The 19,284-nt window shown below is 43.1% G+C and overlaps 1 protein-coding gene across 2 annotated transcripts in view; it reads right to left on the bottom strand.

Moving 5' to 3' along the window:
* Positions 1 to 19,284, bottom strand: part of Slc44a5 (solute carrier family 44 member 5) — a 305,530-nt gene that overhangs the window by 36,610 nt on the left and 249,636 nt on the right. For both annotated transcript variants that reach the window (XM_059266488.1, XM_059266489.1), the window contains 4 exons: positions 16,148 to 16,232; positions 8,653 to 8,737; positions 2,192 to 2,317; positions 1,147 to 1,204 (listed from right to left, as the gene is read on the bottom strand). In XM_059266488.1, the coding sequence (XP_059122471.1) occupies positions 1,147 to 1,204; positions 2,192 to 2,317; positions 8,653 to 8,737; positions 16,148 to 16,232 (354 nt within the window). The remainder of the gene's footprint in view (positions 1 to 1,146; positions 1,205 to 2,191; positions 2,318 to 8,652; positions 8,738 to 16,147; positions 16,233 to 19,284) is intronic.

Raw genomic sequence — 19,284 nt, 5'->3', positions numbered from 1 at the left:
TCTTGGCCACATACAGCCAGCACCTAGGGCTTCCTGGTGATTGCCATTTCTCACGTATTAGAAAATCCATTATCTCTGCCTCCGGGTCTTTAATGGACCAGAGAAAGGTGATGGGGACACTCAACACATGGATTTTGTGGCAACCAATTCAACATTGACTTCCTACTTAGACTGGTGTCTGTTACCTTTCTTCTGCTTTAGAAGAACTAGACACTCATTGTGGAAGAATTGAGTAACAGAAAACACGAGAAAGAGAAAATGCCCCGTTTTCTCTCCCTTCCCACACCATCTGGCAAACAACTCCTTAATAGTTTTGGTATATTTCTTTCTAATCTTTTTCCTTAAATAATTTCTGGGATTCGTTTTAATTTCAATATGCTTGACATGATGCTGTCCGCAGCAGTTTGCATTTGCTGAGTATTGACCGTATGTGCTTCGCTCTATATTATTAGTTCTACGATATCTCCTCCCACGAACACACTGTATTACTGCAGTGTTCTCATGCTCGTGGACATCACAAACTTTCCTTTGTTTCCAGCCCCACCATCTATGATCTCTGAGTTCTGTATTGATTGCTCTGAATGAACTCTGTGTTAGGAATCTTCATATGAAGCTTTTTCTCTGTAATTAGAATTACATTCTTCAGAAAGAAGAGTGATTGATTATTTCAGTTTTTCTAAACAGCCTATGAGTTTATACTCAAACAGTAAAGAAACAAAATATATATTCATCAAAGAAACACAGAAGAATTTCAAATGTCGCATTATGAAGACAAGATATACAACTTAGAAATTGCTTCTTGGGCAATTTCTGAACATTTTTGGCTCAGTTGAGGAGTGGGTGTGCATGACTGTTTGTGTATGCTTGTAGGGATACGTAGGATCACATTGGTGGGCTTCTTAAAATAAATCATATCACTTCCCAACGTGTGTATGTAGCAAACCTCACAGAGCTCTAGTGGAAATGCTCCAGTTGGAGTGAGGACAGGTGTGATCAGAGACACTGCTCCTAATTAACACCAGACTCTCAGGGTGGGACTGGACCTTTCTCAGCCTCAATCAATTGAGACCTTATCAACTGAGGAAACGTAATTAAATCACATTTTGGTAGATTCTATGTTTCAAAGGTAAAAGAATTACCACTTACTAGGTCTACTTGGATAAACTGCTGGGGGGCAGTCCCCACGGGACAGATCTGAGAAAGTCTGAAAGGAAAGGGGCATGTTAACACTTCAAAGCCAGCAACGGTCAGTTTTACTCTCAATATCAGAATTCTGAGCTTGACATCTTAACTCCACATCTCATTTTCCCAAATCGTCTCTCTACTGCCAATAATTGTAAGATTATTACATACAAATTATTGTTGGAAAATGCCTCTAAATGCTCTGAATGAATCAACAAAGACTAAAAAAACCAAGCTCTTACAAAAGCAAGGCACACCTGTGAAGATATCTTAGTCATACTCTGAATCTCTTATCCTTCAAAATTTTTCTGGAAAAACAGCATTTTCTATAATTAACAACCAATTAATAGTATTTAATACAATAAAGCTTTAGAAATTTCCTGTGTATGTCAAACCTAGGAAAGGGTGGGCTTAAATATTTTATTGGACTGTTTTAGTGTGTGTGTGTGTGTGTGTGTGTGTGTGTGTGTGTGTGTGTGTGTATACCATGCATGCTAAGGCACACATGTGGAGGTCCTATTGCTAGATCCGTTTTTTTCCTTCCATCATGCTGGTGTCAGTGTGGGGATTGAATTCAGGTCAGGCAGCACACACCTTTGTCAACTAAGCCATCTCGCAGTATGGTTTTGTAATGATGATTCTAGATGACATAAAATTCTATCTCTTATCAGCAGCAACCCCGTCCAGGTATAGAAAATCTCTCAGTTGGAGCTACCTAAGCACACTTAATAGTTGTTCCTACCCAGCAAGTGTACACAGGAATGCCTCATGAACAGTGTGTTTCTTTGTCTACATCATGAATATTCTGTGTTTTGATGAGTGTCTACACAGTAATACACCACAAACACAGTGTTTTTGAGTGTTCATGTGAGCTTGTGTTTTATGGGAATGGCACCATTAATATTCATTTTTCTAGATCTGGATTTTTTCCAGTAGCAAACTAGAATGTCGCACTTAAGATCAGAACAGCAGCTAAGTTCCTTCCAGGTGTGAGCTTGAGTACACACACCTTTGCAGGCCTGGCCGTGGCCTTGCAGAACTGGCGGTAGTATTCCCAGTGGCTTTTGTGTCTTTCATTAAAAAATTGCATTTCGAAGTAGGTTAGAAATTTCTCTGGGCACCTGGAGACGCAGATCTGTGGAACAGAGAAGCACAGTGATGGGAATGAATGGGAATAGACCAAGGAAATGCCTATACGGTTGGATGGGCTTCTGAATTTCCCACCAGGGTGAAGAATAAAGCATAATTTTCATCTAAGTGACTTCAATCATGTTTCTAGTTTTATTGTATAAAATTAAATTTGGCATAGAGTGTTACCAACCTGTACTTCTTGCTTCCTTGGTCTTATGTTAAAACAAGATTTTGAACAGTAATGGTATTTTATGCTTTGATTTTGAAATCAGCATATACCGTGTTAGAGACCATGGTAACATTTTCAAACCAAGCGTTTTTGTGGTTCTCCTTTCCCACCTCCTCCATACAGTTGCCTCTGTTCCCCTTGTATTCCCCTATTATTTTCCCATTTCCTGTCCCATGTGTCCCTCTTCCCACCTCCATCCCTTCTCATCACCTGACACCAACCTCTCCAGGGAAAGGATAACGTTGAACGAGGTGACCCAAACTCCTAAGATAAAACCAGCATGTTCTTTCTCATATGTAGATTCTGACCTGTGACATGTAAAGTTTAATCTAGATGGATTGATTTTAACTTGGTTTTTGAGATAAGTGTAGATCCACAAGTAGTTGGGAGAAACTGAACTTTCCACGTGCTTGTCACTCAGATTCCCCAAACAGTCATACTTTGTGGAACTATAAGGTAACATTATAACCACTCTCTTCATTTAGATTGAACTAATTTTATATCCATTCAATGTGTGCTTGTGAGGGATAGTTCTACGTGCAGATTTGAGGCTTCTATCATAGAACAATTATGATTTTTAAAAGCCCTTTTTAAAGGTTTCTATTGTTATTATTTGTGTATATGTGAGCTCATGTGGGTCCAAGTCAATATGGCAATGTGCATGCAGGTGCCTGAAGAGGCCAGGAGAGTCCACTGGGGCTGGAGTTATAGGAGGTTGTGAGTCATCTGACAGGGATGCTGAGGAACTGAACCCAGGTCCTCTGCAAGAACAGCAAGTGCTATAAACTATCTCTCTATCTCTGTCATGAATTTTAATAAGACATTTTCTTATGATTGTCTGGCTTAAGAGGTAGGAGTATAATTCAAGATTAATTCTGCAGTCTCTATATATTCTAGGTTAGAATCTTGATATGTTTTCTATATGAATAAAATGACTTGAAATTTTCTGATGTTTGTTAATGTGCATGGGAATATTTGTCAGTGTGCCCACAAGTTCTCCTTAATTGTGAAAACATAATTAGACTTTGTCACCACGAGAAATAAACAAAATACATATATCTGCCGCAATAAATTACCAGTTAAATCTTTCCACAACACTATCTAGACATGGGCAAGAGAGGTCACCTATGCAATTATTTTACAGTAATAGACTGGGGGCATATCAGTGACAAACCAAGCTACTGTGGAGCCATGACAAAGTGATAGTAAGCCAATGTGCAATTTCATAAAGGATGGTAGAAACACGGAGGTGTAGTCTGGTGTTTTTGCTTTTTGCTTATGATGTTTTAATTTTTTATTTATTTTAATTAATTCATTTTTATTTTTATGTGCATTGGTGTTTTACCTGCGTGTACATCTGTGTGAGGATGATGGATCCCCAGTAACTGGAGTTACAAAGTTGTGAGCCACCATGTGGTTGTTGGGAATTGAAGCCAGCAATCTGTGGACCCCGGGGACTTGCCAACTTGCCTCTAGAAGATACCCAATGCTCTTAACCACTGAGCCATCTCTCCAGCCCCTGCTTATGATTTTAAAAGGAAACAAAAGCCACATTGAACTGGGAAAGCTGCATCAACTTCCGCGCATCTCTCCATCAGTTCTGCTCCTCCTGTGGAAATCCCCCAGACACGGCCCGTTCCGTCATCTCCCATCAATCCTTTAATATTTATTTTTCTTCAATGTTTTGACAATCTCACACATGCATATCATGAATTTTCATACTCCATTACTTCTCTCTTTCATCTTCTTCCCACTCCTACTGAAACTCCTCTTCTTCTTACTTTTTTTGCATTTGTGTGACACACTAAGTTTAGTTGGGGTGTTTGCGTGACTGTGAGCACGGAGTTATTTTATTTTCTATGTTTTGGACCACTAGCAGCAGCTCATCAGCGACCACACTGATGATGAAGGCAGCTCCTCCTCGTGCACCCAGGCATCAACTGCTGACAGGTGCTTCAGGGAGCAGTGAGGCCCCGTGAGCCTCTCCCGCACTCTGATGGGATATTCATGGCCCCATCCTGCACATGGCTGCTATGAACTCACGGAGGTAATTGCTGTGTTGTGTCCAGAAGAGTGTATTTCACAGCAGTCTCCATACATCCCCTGACTCTTGGAGTACACGACATAGATGCCGGGCTTAGGGCTGAGCAGTCAACAATAACTTATTCTCAGCACTAGTTACAGTTTTCATATTGCCTGAATGGTCTTACTCATCTGTGAACCCCGGGAACTACAATGCCAACTTGCCAGCAAGATATGCCTACTGGTACGTTAGTGTCATGGCTATTCTGTCGGTCACCAGATGCTCTCTGGTTGGATATGAGGCTGCTCTACAGGAGGGAATTTATACCTGGTAACATAAACCTGGTCAAAAGTGCATGGACAGGGAATAGATAGGCCCTGGGGGAAGCTACTACTGTTGTTTTTCTGAAGGAGTGTGTTGTAAAACTGCTTTCTGAATATTTGTATTTTTATATCCATAGATTAGCACAGGTCTCAGTGCTGTTTGGAGAAGCTTCTGTTTGCAGCAGATTACAGATAATGCAGAAACAATAGCTGGTCAGAGTGCTGGTGATTTTTCTTACTGGTTGACCCTATAGACAGTTAGGCAAAAGCACAGTTGCTAAGTAGGCAGCTTTCCTACCTTTTGCCACGTTTTTACTATCTACAGGGGCACTTGGTGTTGACCACAGAACTAAGCAGGAACGGAACTAAACACATGCCTTGAGTCTCACAGTAACGCTGTGTGATAGCAGCAGGAGTCCAGTGTCTCTGAGAAGTTTGACAGTGGAAAACAAGCCATCTCCACATTCACCCTCCTTAAGCCTCTCATCTCCATACTCATATACATGTGCACTGCCTGCCTCTCTCTGTCTCTGTCTCTGTCTCTGTCTCTCTGTCTCTGTCTCTCTCTCTCACATACACACACACACACACACACACACACACACACACACACACACACTTCTAGAAGGAGCACTGGAGGTCTCATAGCTAAGAGCTGTATATAGAGACACTGACAACATTCAACAAGTCCACGTGTTTTATAAGAAGGTCAAAGTTATTGTCAGTGTGAATGGAAAAAGCTCACTCTGATTGGAGCCAAGTGGACTAAATCATGCTCATATTAGGAGATACCTCAGAGACATGTTATCTTTGATTCTTTGCTCCTAAGATGGTGAAAGACTCAAGGAGATGGCTACATTTTGGCATATTTAAAAAGTGAGAACTCAAAGAGTTAGTAGTTTATTGAGCTTTATATAATGTGAGGTACTGCTTCTGGGACCCTGGCAATCCTACACTTACAAATACACGCACATGTATACTACACATACAAACTGGTGCATATACAACACACAAAAGAGAGCAATTAAAATGGAAAAAAGTAGTTTGTCAAAGAGAATCACATCAAACTTCATTCCAAACACAAATCAGCTGTTAAAAACACCACAGCAACTGCTCTTTCTTCTTTCCTTCCGTCAGACCAATTTGTTCACTTCAAATGGGATGCTGATTAGAAGCAATCAACGTATAATTAGCCACAGAAGAAGGTCACACTGAGGCTGGGTGTCCTAATTGACCCTGGTCTGTTCTTCAAGTGCCTGTGACACATGTCTGGACCACGCTGCCAGTTGACAAGAACATAACGCATAGAATACAGCTCAGATCTATAAATACACTGTTGCGGGGCTGATAGACGCAGGATGCAATACTGCAGTCACGACATACCCCACTGGGCTGTGATCCCTATGATTTCACAGGCTCTTTCAGCCTCATTCTTCATCCCTGTTGTTACGTCATCAATTCCGGAGGTTTAAACACTATTATAAATAAGAATTAGAGGCCCGGGAGAGTGGGTTGCCCTGAAGATTAAAATACTACATTTGCTATGTATGTTCCTACATAATCTAGGAAACTATTTATGAAAATAATAAACATGTCATTTGTGTTTTATTACAGGAACATTGGTTTGTATGGTATAGTGGAAAGAGTAGGAAGATAGTCATTCCTTGACTTACTAATTCCTTCATTCTATAGATACTTATTAATCATCTACTCTGGGGTTTGAAGGTAGTGTGAACACAGCGGTAAACAAAACAGATGAGAAGCCTTACCCACAAGGTGTTTGGCTTTTAGCACAGGGAGAAAGACAGTGAACCATTTGCTTGTTACTGAAGGCTAGAAAAGAGATTCAAGAGTGAGGGGTGGATGGGTGCAGCTCCATTTTAAGTGAGAGGTCTTGGGCTTTTCAGTCAGTAAACTACCTTCATACAACCCTGAGGACGTGAGTTTGGATCCTTAGCACCCATGTGAAAAGCTAGGTGTAGCATCAGGCCTGTGGTTTCAGAGCTTGAGGACAGACACTAGATCACTGGGGTCTCTGGCTAGCCAGCCTAGCTGAATCAGTGAGCTTTGGGTTCAGTGAGAAACTCTGTCTCAAAAAATAAGGTTGAGAGAAATAGAGGACACTCCAAGTCAGCCTCTGGTCTCCACAGAGAGCACAGGGCACACGTGCACATTTGCACACATATAATCTCACTAGAAAGACAGCAATTATAGAAAGATTTGCATATTGGTGGTTGATCCAGAGAGCCATCTGGAAGAAGAGCACTCAACTCGGAGAAGGAGCCTGCCTGCATCCTTCAAAGAAGGCAGACGCCGACGGCAGCACTTGGAGGAGGTTTTTTCACCTTGCCTTGTCTGGGCTTATTTATTTATTTAACCTTACAGAGCTTTCTGCTTAGAGGGGGATGTGGGAGTATCTTCTAGACTGTCATATAGTGGGTAGCTGTTCTAGCTTTAACCTGGAAGTACTACCCTAAGTAAGGCTTCCAGTAACTGTCACGCCTACCTATGACTGGCCCCTGAGGCGGGGCCGAGATGGGAGCCCTTTAAGACCCGAGATCTGGATGTGCCAGCTCTCTTGGTTCTTGATGATCCTGGACGCTGGATGGTAGATTGAGCGGAGTTCGCCAGAGCTGGACTGCACCTCACCTCTCCCAGATCCTGTAACCAATCCCTTTACTAGCCCTAAGTTACCCCCCAAAATAAACCTCCCTTTTAACTACATGGAGTTGCCTTAATAAATCTTCCAATAGTGTCACAGGCTACAGAGCTCAGGGAAGCTAGTGGTCCCTCTTGATATGCAGAGAAAGGAAGCATCTAAAGCCAGCAAAGCAGGTAACTGGCCAGGAGCTCAGCCAACGAACAGTTCCAGCCTGCATGACAGGAATGGCCAGAAACTCCAGCTACATCCACCCTCCACCCACAGATCCCATCATCACCTGGGAGAGGACCCTCAAGTCTCAAGAACTTTTGTTTTTATACTTCTTTCTATTATATTTTTAGTATTGTTTTTATGTCATTAAAATATTTGTATTTCTTCCTCTTCTTACTTTTTTCTAATTTTATTTACATGTTTTCTCTAATTTCTAATCATGCATTATTTCTTGCCCCATTCTCTCCCCATCAATGCTCTTTCTCTTCTTCTTACATTTAACTTTGATTCCCCCTTTTGTCCTTTCTCATCACTTTCCTTTATTTCATTCATTATTATCTCAGTTGATTTTAACTTCATATCTTTTCTCCATTATTTTAAGCAATTTCCCTCTCTATGTGTATTGGTGGTATAGTAGAAGATGTCACTTGATTTAACTAGAGTTCTCTACCTGGGGTTTGCTTCTCCTCTCTACAGATCCAGCCTTCCAGAGAAGGCTGCTTACGTAGACAACCCCAAACAACTAGGAAGAGACACACATCTTAACAGATGCACAAATCACAGTTTAGAAATCATGAAAAAGCAAGACAACATGGCTCTTCCAAACATTCACAACTCCTCAATAAGTGAATCCAAAGACACGGAAATGATTGGAACCCCAGACAAGGACTTATGGGCTGTGGTTACTTATAAGAGCAAATGGTTACCATCTCCAAGGTTCCCTGGTAACTCTGAAATCATTCCTCTCTGCCGTAGCTTTGATTAAATGTAAATGAACATGACATCAGGCTTCCGTGTTCCTACCACACAGACAGACTCAACAAGGAGTTTCTGAATTCACCATGAATGTTGGCGACTGCTAACGCCACCATGAAGGCAGCCTTCGCCTTACCTGGGTAGTAGGGCACTGTAGCCTTGGCATCATGGAAGAACCGGTACACCTGAATAGGTTAAAGTAAAACAAAATGGTCTTGTTCCTGTTAACAAAAGAAAACATAAACAGTTTTATCAGTGACAGTGGGAGTGCTCTACAGCACATCAAACCACAGACGCTTTTAATGCCTTGCCTTTAAATACCAGATTTATCTTCTGTATATGGGTGCAGCGTATTCTCATACTGCCTTTCCATTGCCTAACAATCACAGCATTGTTTTGTGATTATTAAAAATTGAAATAAATTGTCCACCAGCAAGAAAGGGTTTATCACAAGGCAGATCACACTGTCATTGGGAATGATGTTGACACACATGTTTAATGGAAGGTGTGTGTGTGTGTGTGTGTGTGTGTGTGTGTGTGTGTGTGTGTGTGTGTATGTGCTGACTCAGTCTTCTGTCGCATCCACGTTGAAAGCCCAGCAATCTTCATGAGCCGAAGTTTTTGTAGTGGCCAGAAGGTGGCGGTACAATCAACCAAATTTCCACCTTTTAGTGGAACTACTGAAGAACAGGTCTTCAAGCCACAAGTCAGGAGTAGCTTCCTGTGCGGAAAGGCATTGAAAGTTACACACTGAGGCAAAGCATATGTGCCCTCTGGAGCTGGGGTTTCATCTGGTTTGGTATTTCAGGAAACCAATGTTTCTCTCACAGTCGTTTTGGTTGGGCGCAGGCGAAACACAAAAGGCCGGATTCTTCTCCATCCCAGGTACTACGATGCCCTCTCCAAAGACAGGCTCTACGCCCAGTTATGAGGAATCCCTTCTACATATGAGAACCCAAGGACAGCTGCAAGGTCATGACGACCCAAAAACAATCACTCCAGTGGTTACGTTGTGGCCCTGGCGTGGCTTTGCCTAAACTATTTACTCGGCCTGAGATGCACCCACTGCGTTCTGGCACAGAGGCACGCACATTCATTTAGCACACACACACACACACACACACACACACACACACACACACACATATGCGCGCGCCACAGGTCAACCACAGATGTCATTCCTCAGGCGTTATCCACATATTATTTAAAGACAGGGTTCCTAACTGACCCGGAGCTCACCAAGTAGGCTAGGCTGGCCGGCAGGTGACCCCGAGCGATCTGCCTGCCCGTGATGGCCCAGCACTGAGAACACAAGCATGGGCCACCACACCCGGCCTTTTAAACGTGGGTTGAAGGGACTGAGCTCAGGTCCACGTGCTCAGGCAGCAGGCACGTTACTAAGTCATTTCCCCAGCCCTCCTGTGGAAGGCTGAGGACGACTGCAGGGGCCACTGAGTTCTCTCCTTCCACCGTACAGGTTCCAGGCATTGGACTCCAGGGCCAGGCAGGGCCACAAGTGCCTTTACCCACTAAGCCATCTCTCTGGCCCAGCCTGACTTCCTGAATTGATACCATATCAGGCACACTTCCACGTCAAAAACACACCTCTACACAGTAAACAGTTAAAGATGAGTGGTATTTCATTATTTAATCATATCACAGCCTATGTTATCCATCTCTTTGGACAGACTGCTTTCTGTTCTGACGGCTGCACAGTACCCACTACATGCTGTCGTTTAGTTTGGGCTGTGACAAGAGACAGTATGAATCTCTCTGAAAGTTCTTTCATAGGCCATGCCTCAAAGGCTCTGCCCTGCCGGTGACACTCTTGGGAAGTTTTTGAACCTTTCAGGGGTGGGTCCTACTGGGAGGAAGTAAGATCATTGAGGGTGAGCCCCTAATGGGGAGGTGGGGCCCCTAATGGGGAGGTGAGGCCCCTAATGGGGAGGTGAGGCCCCTAATGGGGAGGTGAGGCCCCTAATGGGGAGGTGGGGCCTCTAATGGGGAGGTGGAGCCTCTAAGGGGAGGTGGAACCTCTAAGGGGAGGTGGAACCTCTAAGGGGGAGGTGGGGCCCCTAATGGGGAGGTGGGGCCCCTAATGGGGAGGTGGGGCCCCTAATGGGGAGGTGGGGCCTCTAATGGGGAGGTGGAACCTCTGAGGGGGAGGTGGAGCCTCTAATGGGGAGGTGGGGCCCCTAATGGGGAGGTGGGGCCTCTAATGGGGAGGTGGGGCCCCTAAGGGGGAGGTAGGGCCCCTAAGGGGGAGGTGGGGCCTCTAATGGAGAGGTGGGGCCTCTAATGGGGAGGTGGGGCCTCTAATGGGGAGGTGGAGCCTCTAAGGGGGAGGTGGGGCCCTTAATGGGGAGGTGGGGCCTCTAATTGGAAGGTGGGGCCTCTAATGGGGAGGTGGGGCCTCTAATGGGGAGGTAGGGCCCCTAATGGGGAGGTGGGGCCCCTAATGGGGAGGTGGGGCCTCTAATGGGGAGGTGGGGCCTCTAATGGGGAGGTGGAGCCTCTAAGGGGGAGGTGGGGCCCTTAATGGGGAGGTGGGGCCTCTAATTGGAAGGTGGGGCCCTAATGGGGAGGTGGGGCCTCTAATGGGGAGGTGGGGCCCCTAAGGGGGAGGTGGGGCCTCTAATGGGGAGGTGGGGCCCCTAAGGGGGAGGTAGGGCCCCTAAGGGGGAGGTGGGGCCTCTAATGGAGAGGTGGGGCCTCTAATGGGGAGGTGGGGCCTCTAATGGGGAGGTGGGGCCTCTAATGGGGAGGTGGGGCCTCTAATGGGAGGTGGGGCCTCTAATGGGGAGGTAGGGGCCCTAAGGGGGAGGTGGAGCCTCTAATGGGGAGGTGGGGCCTCTAATGGGGAGGTGGGGACTCTAAGGGGAGTTGGGGCCTCTAATGGGAGGTGGGGCCTCTAATGGGAGGTGGGGCCCCTGACAGGCAGATGGGGCCCTGACAGGCAGATGGGACCCTGGCTGGCGTTTGTTTCTTTGCTTTTCGGCTTTCGTGAGATGATCATATCTCACTGCTGCAGGCTTCCACCTTAGTGTACCGCGCAGCCACCAAGAAAACCAAAAGTTTAGGACCACGAAAGCGTGAACTGAAACTTTTGAAACCATGAGGCAGAGCAAAGTTTTCCTCTTTTGACTTGTTTATATATTTTCTCAAAGCTAACACAGCTCATATAGTTTTAAAAGATGTGTTCAATTTTTCATTCAGTTAGTTTCTAGGCAGAAAACTGTTGAGTCACGAAAGAGTAAATGTTTGAGTGTTTGATAAAACCTTGCAAGTACCACCATAGTACACTGCCAGCAGCGGACAGCAGGGTGCTTATTTCTCACTCCGCCAAACACTGGACATTTTTACATTTTTGATTTATTTGACAATCTCATGGGCAAAACAATTTTTAAATTTGCATTTCTCTTTTGAACTGTGACAATGAGTTTTCTGTTGCCACTGGACATTGCCTATGCTATTTCTTGCTTGTGACTTTTGACTCGTTTTCAGTGGAGATCAACTTTTGTGATTTACATTGATATGTTGTGTGTGTGTGTGTGTGTGTGTGTGCGCGCGCATACATATTCATGCTTGTGGGAGCCAGAGAACAACTTCCTGGAGCTGGTTTTCTCCTTTCCCCTTTACATGGGTTTCTGGGCTCAGAGCCGGGTCATCGGGCTTGCACAGTAAGCATCCTTACCAGCTCAGCCACCTTGCAGTTCCCTGGATGGAAAGCATCCTTTCACTTGTGATTTCTGTGTTCAGATCATAAAGCTATTGTTCCGTTTGTCATGAATATTTGCTGAATGTGTTTGTTTTTCCTGGACGGCCACTTATCTTTAACTTTGTTTACAATGATTTTGGTGGTCTCCTTTTTTCCCCTTTTAAGACAAGTTTTCTCTGGTCTGGTTATTCTGGAACTCACTCTGTAGAAGAAGCTGGCCTTGAACTCACAGAGATCCACCTGCCTCTGCCTCCCGAGTGCTGGGATTACAGGGATGAGCCACAATGGCTGCCCCTTTTAGTGGCTTACTTTCAATGACAGAATTCTTCAAAATTTCTGTTGTGTTTTTGGGTTTGCATTTATGTTTAGAAGTTGTTGTTTAGCCCATAGTTTTATTTGTTTTTTATTGTTTCTTTCAGCTTTATATTTTAAAGGATTTTATAGTATTTATTTCATAGCTTTATATTTTAAAGTAAACACTTGACTGTTCTCATCAAACTACAAAACAATTATTGTTTCTTTCTTAAAGAGATCGCAGTAAGGTAGTGTAGTACAGGAGAGCCGCTGGTGCTGACAACCACTGGGCTGCTCTTCTCTTCTTGCCTCAGAACAAGTGATTGTTGGAGATTTCACCGTCTCAGAGTTACTGGATCTTTGGTCCTTAGTTCTCCTTTGGGCAAAGAGTCTGCAGTATGGTCAAGGATGTCCCTTTTCTGTTTTGTATTTTGCAGAAATTCTTCACCATCCTTCTTGGAACTTATTTCTGAACCCATCTTCTGAGATTTACAGTTTTTCATTTTCTAAAGTTTTCAGAATTATCTAAGTCTTTATTTCTATTTATAGGCTCCTTTTGATCAATTTTCTTGATTTCTTTCGTTTTCTCCTTAATCAGCATTTTTTACTTCACTTCTCTTTTCTTTTTCTGCTTTACTTTCTTTTGGTTTAGTGTTTTGCTTTCTTCATCAGAGAGCTCAGAATCAGAGCCTGAAAGGTCATGGACGCGTTTCGAGTCTTCCATAGTGGTATGGTTGGTAGGGAGCCCTCTTTGACCAACATGGTTCAATTTAAACTTTTGGTCATGGAACATGGCTCGAAACCTCTTGTCAGTTTTGACTTTTCTGTCATTTCCCAAAATCTGGGATCCTTTGAAACCCACCTAAACTGCTGGCCATTCATTATTTCTTGTTTGGATGACATTTTTAAAGCCTTACTGAAGAAATATCCAGAGAAACCAAGTAAAATCCCAAGGAAATCCTGTCAGAGAACCACACAGCTCTTCACTTCTCTTTTTGGATCCTGGTCTGAGCTCCTAGCCCACAGTCTTATAAATATGCCCCTGGCTGCTGTTACTTTATGATTTTTATCTTATATGTATATAAAACCTTCACTGCCCCGTATTCTTTTAGGTATGAATTATGATATACATATAGTTTTACGTCCGTGAACAGCATTTCATTTAATTCAATTCTATTCCCTTAATAATGTATTTTCTGGGTACTGACTTGAATGGCTATCTCTATCACATTGAAAATCTGGTTGTGTTCCAAATCCAGTGGCACAGACCTGTAACCTCAGCTAGGCCAGAGGCACAGGAAGGGAGATGGCAAGTTTAGTGCCTTGTTTCTGGAGTGAGCTCAAGGCCACTGTAGGCAACTTAGTGAGACTCCATTCCAAAACAGATAAATAATTAAGCAAATAGGGGCCAGATGTATGGCTCAGGTAGAGCACTCGTCTCCATGTGCAGGCCCTAGAGTCTATCACCAACCCTGAGGAAAATGGATTTACAATTGGATTTATTTGTACCTAGTTTTATTACCATTCTATACTTTAGAATAATGTGATTACTGTGATGAATTTAGCCTAACGTTTTCCTTAGATATATTTTTATTCAATTACACCTATACATATTTAAGTTTTCAGATTTATTTATTTTATCTTATGTTTTGCTTGCATGTGTTTATGTGCACTGTGTGCATTGCATGTTGTCCGTGGAGGCCAGAAGAGGGCTCTAATCCCCTGGGACTGGAGACCATTCCTGGGATCTCTCTGCAAGACCAGTAAACACTCTTAACTGCTGACTGTCTTTCTAGCCCCTTAAGTTAAAAAAGAAAGAAAACCTTTATTTTTATTGTGTGTATATGGGTGTCTTGCCTGCGCGATAGATAGCTGTGCATCACATGCTTGCAGTGCCTGTGGTGGCCAGAAGAGGGCACTGGAGCCCCTGGAGCTGCAGTCAAAGGTGATTGTGAGCCTCCATGTGGGTGCTAGTAATTGAACCTGGGTCCTCCGGAAGAGCAGCCAGTGTTCTTATCCACTGTGCTACCTCCCCAGCCTCTTACCTAAAAATTTTAATATTGAGTAAAGTTTGATTTTCTATAAGTATTTTCACTTACCATTAAATCTATAAGCACAAACATCAATTCCAGGGGATCTGTCTTAGTCAGGGTTACAATTGCTGTGATATGACACTATTATTAGCGTCATAACACAGATGCAACTAAAAGGAAATACGAAGAAACTGGCTATTGCAATCATGAGCTCTTTCTCCAATGGGTCTGTTAGATTTTGTTAAATGGATGGACCAGAACTGTCACTCACATCTTGCTGAGATATGTTCCGTTTCAAATTTATATTTATCAGACACTTTATTTGAATGAATAATCTGGCAGGCAAGAGTCACCTCTGGACAGTCTTTATATACTGAAATTTGGGGTGCAGCCTCTTGTCTGACATAAGTGGGTCACGGGCTTAGGCCTGGAAGACTTCTTACAGAAACCCTTTTAAAAACAGTGTGTTTCAAAGCAACTGAGGAGTTACAGATTTCTGTGTTTTCTTCTCTCACCACCTGGTGCTTTCTTTGCCCCCCACAGTGTAAAAGTCTCAGGGTTTTTTTGTTTTGTTTTTTGTTTGTTTGTTTGTTTGTTTGTTTGTTTTAGGTTTCCAAGGTTAAAATACAACTACAGTCTGGATTAATTTAGTCCAGGTGTCTGTTACTCAGAGGCCTTTTATAAGGGAAACTTCCAAATCTACCTTGGTATGGTTAAGGATTTCCCTCTTACTCCTCCAGATTTCTGTTTTCTCTGTTATCTACCATTATTCTACCCCATGAATTCTTCAGCTCTTTACTGAGTGTCTGTCTTTAAATCTATGTATCTCTTGGCATAACACATTCTGGTTCTGGGTAGCCCTGCACAGACACGACAGGCATCTGGACTTGTCAGTGGAGACCCTGTTGTTAACTGGCCTTTTGTTTTTCCATAACTACCCCAACCCAGCAATCACAGAAACTCAGCTGTTTGCAAAGAGTGAGAAGATCTAGCGTCAAGCCCATTAGTGAAGAAACAAGAAAGAAATGGACCGTGAGAAAGGGTTAAAGGTTTTCTAAAAATGTGAGACGTGGCTTTTGTCTGTTTGCTTGATTTTAGGTAAATAATAGAAAACTTGCTTTCAAACAGAGACACTTATGTTTTGATTGATATTGGACACTTTTTTTTTTTTAAAGCTATCAGGGCACTGTTCACTGATGAGTTATTCCCAAAGATCACTGAAGATCTGGGGACACTTCAAAAGGCAGAGTGATTGTTAGTAAACATTATGGCAAAAATGGCCAAGTAGTGCATGGTGCAGGCATTTCAGCAGCTGCTCAATACAGCCATACAATATCCCTATCCAAAGGGCATGTTCTAAATATGGCTGCTAGCAAGTCCCTGGTCCCATCCTTGGTTTGGAATTTTATTTTCCCTGATAAGAGTGGAGATTCGGAGAATGAAATCTCCAAACGACTTCTGGCTGTCTGTAAGAAAGGAGACAGCAGAAGCTTTCCTCATGAGTGTCAACCTTCCCCAGGGATCCCGTGGGACTGATGCTAATGCATTTAGGTTAAAGCCACACAAAGCACAGTGGCCATACTCACTCATTGGGGGTTCCCTTCTGGCCACAAAAGTGTCCCTGGCTGTCTGTAGGATAGGCCACTCTCCTGGGGTCACCATGTGTCCAAGCTGCGGGAACAAAAAAGGACAAAGTCCCCATCAGCAACATCTGGATGAAGGCAGTCTGATTTGAGAGATTCGAATTGCCACGGCAACGCTCACCTCTTCCCCCTCAGTCATAGAACATTATTGATTTTCTTCAAAGAGTAATTTCTTAATGAAAAGTAAAATAAAATATGGATGAATTGGTCTGAAAGCACGTTTTTCTTCTCTCCAGATTCATCTGGGTTGCAGCCAAAACATGAGGTAATGCACTTAGAAAATGACAGTTATTAAAATGAGGAGGAGAGGGCACAGACAAAAGCTCTCTTGGAAAAGAAGACGCCTTTACTAAAGCTCAGGCACAAATGACTTCATGCCAGAGCTGATAGATTGACTCCAGGCAGAATGATGTAATGCTTTGGGGGTATACAGAAGTGAAAAACACTTAAAAATTCAGCAGAGTGAACCGACTAGTTCTCTGATTTCATAGGACATTCAAAAGGCAAACAAGGACACATCGGAGGCAGCCGGCAGGAAAGATCTGCCAGGCATTTGTCCAGTAATCTCAGAGCTTAATAAGAATACCATGAGTCCCTGACCTCAGTATGATGAGGACTCAGCTGCATTTTCTGGGGAGATGCTGGGCTCTGCTTCATGCACACACATAGCTCTTTTTTGTTTGTTTTTGCGTGGTTATAAACTTGGCCTGACAGGTAGATGACAGACCATCAGAATGTAGCACCCATCACTACACTAGCTAATACTTGTTAATTCTAACTGAATTTTTCTCAAAGTTTGAAAAACACAGTTGTTAAAAGTCTAGGCTGCAGCTGAAAACCTATCATTTGCCTCTGATAACACTGATCGGCCGTCTCCTGCCCCACTCTTATTGGATGTGACAGTTTGCCTTATAATTCAATCACCCTTATGCATGTGGCTGATGTGATTTGAGATGATAAAAAAATCAATTTTCCAAATGAGGACTGTAATAAGAAAGAGGATTTTTTTTCTCAGTATTTTTCTCATCAGCCCAAGCTTTCCTCTCCAGTGTCTAAGTTCCAGGAAGGTTCCCTTATCTACTTCTCTCTAATGTCACAGAGGCCAAATCAGCTCCATCTTCGAATGCCGTCTTGTGAGATCTGAGCGGCTCTCCGCCACCATGTCTTCCTGTCCTTATTTTACAGAATAAAAAAGGAACTGTAAATCGGTATGTAAAGGACATCCAAGTGCTCAGTGCTCAGTGAGATCCTTATTATACTGTCTCTGTGCTTCGATTTGTCACATACTGGTGAACCCTAATAAAGAGATCCAATTTTATTCAACTCTATGCTTCAATGTGTCTCTTTCAGCTTTATCCTAAAATGTTTTATCCTGTTTTCTTGAATAATCATTAACCGAGAATTAGGCATCTGACTCCTTTTATATCATTTTCTTTACTCTTGAGGGTTTCATACATACATACAATGCAATGTGACCACCTCCACCCAACTGCCCCTCCAACTCTCCCCACATTAACTTTATGTCTTCTTTTTTAATAACCCAGAAAGTCCAGTTAGTGTTGCTCATATGTGCCTGGGTGTGGAGCCATTCAGGGGAATATGAGCAACCAGTGCCACACCCTCAAAGAGGATGATACTCCCTTCTCTTGGAATTGTCAATGGCCAAGAGTTCCTCAGTAAGGACTGGGGCCTGGAGAGTATCCACCATATTTAGGTATCTATTTCTTATTATCTATAACCCAGATCAAATTATTGACTTATTTTGAATCTCAACTTTCTAATTAGCTACTAAAGCATGGAAATAATGGTATAAAATGCATAGAATATTGAGGCTACAAAAGGAGATAACGGAAATGGAACATCTGGTATGCACTCAGAATCCTCCATGGATTCAGTAATGCTAGCTCTTTAATTTCTCCAAAATCAACATCTGAAACCAGACTTGGATGCATGTGCTTTGTTTAGAGGTGGGCACGGCTCTAGAAGCTTCCACAGGGGCAATTGGCTGGATTCTGGAAAGGTTAAGGATGATAAAGGAGACAAGAAAAAGCAGGACACTGTGGCAGGCAGCTGTGGTCATCCGAGAACTTCTGCTCATGCTTGCGGGGAGCCATTACACACTTGCCCATAACTGTAAGCACATGTTGATGGGCTGAGAGGGCTGAGGTCTCCCATCAGTAGCAGCTGCCATGATTTCTTTTCCCCTTTACATCATCGACCAACTAATTAAAGACTTCCTAAGTGACCACTCTATTGTGGGTCAGAGGCCATCCCTGGGATGAATGCACGTCAGAGTTCTCAAAGAGAATGGAGAGAGGAGGACGAAGTTTTAGAGGGCTTAGAGAAGAAGTGGGACTTGAGAGAGACTTTGAAAAGTGATTAAGATTTGAACATGGAAAGAACCATGTGATGATAGAAGCTTCTCTGTATTATCTGCTTGTGATGGGTCGGAGAGTCATGTGACTCATGCATCTCACAGTAACTCTAAGAGGTTGCCATTCTTTCAATCTAAGTTCTGTATTAGAGTTTATTTCTCAAAATAACACATTTCTTAAGTGATATAACCAGAGCTTAAGGTTAGATTTGTTGCTTCATGAGGCCTTTGGTTTTATCCACCAGACTACAGTGGCAAGAAATCTAAAATAGATGAAATAAATAGAAAATATTTCCATAATAAAAAATATAGATACATTAAATATTAAAAAAAATTCCTTAATGAAAAGGTTTGAATAGATTAAATAATGAAGCCTCCTGATGTAAATAAATTAGGAGTAAGCTTGTTCTAGTTTCTTTTCTTTTTTCTTTTTTTTAAAGAAAAAAATTTTAATTCATTTTACATACCAAAGATCCCCCTCTTTCCTCCTCCCACCTCTCCAGCCTCCCCCTCCCAATCCACCCCCCCATTCCATCCTACAATAAGGTAAGGCCTTCTATGGGGAGGTACACTTAGTAGAGACATGTCCAAGCCCCTCCCCCTGCCTCAAAGCTGTGCAAGGTATCCCATCATAGAAGTGGTCTCCAAAAGACCTGCTCATGCACCAGGGATGGGTCCTGATCCTACTACCAGGGGGCCCCTTAAG

This window comes from Peromyscus eremicus, chromosome 6 (genome assembly GCF_949786415.1).
Source record: "Peromyscus eremicus chromosome 6, PerEre_H2_v1, whole genome shotgun sequence".
Classification (NCBI taxonomy): Eukaryota; Metazoa; Chordata; class Mammalia; order Rodentia; family Cricetidae; genus Peromyscus; species Peromyscus eremicus.
This window is presented reverse-complemented; position numbering and strand designations above follow the sequence as displayed.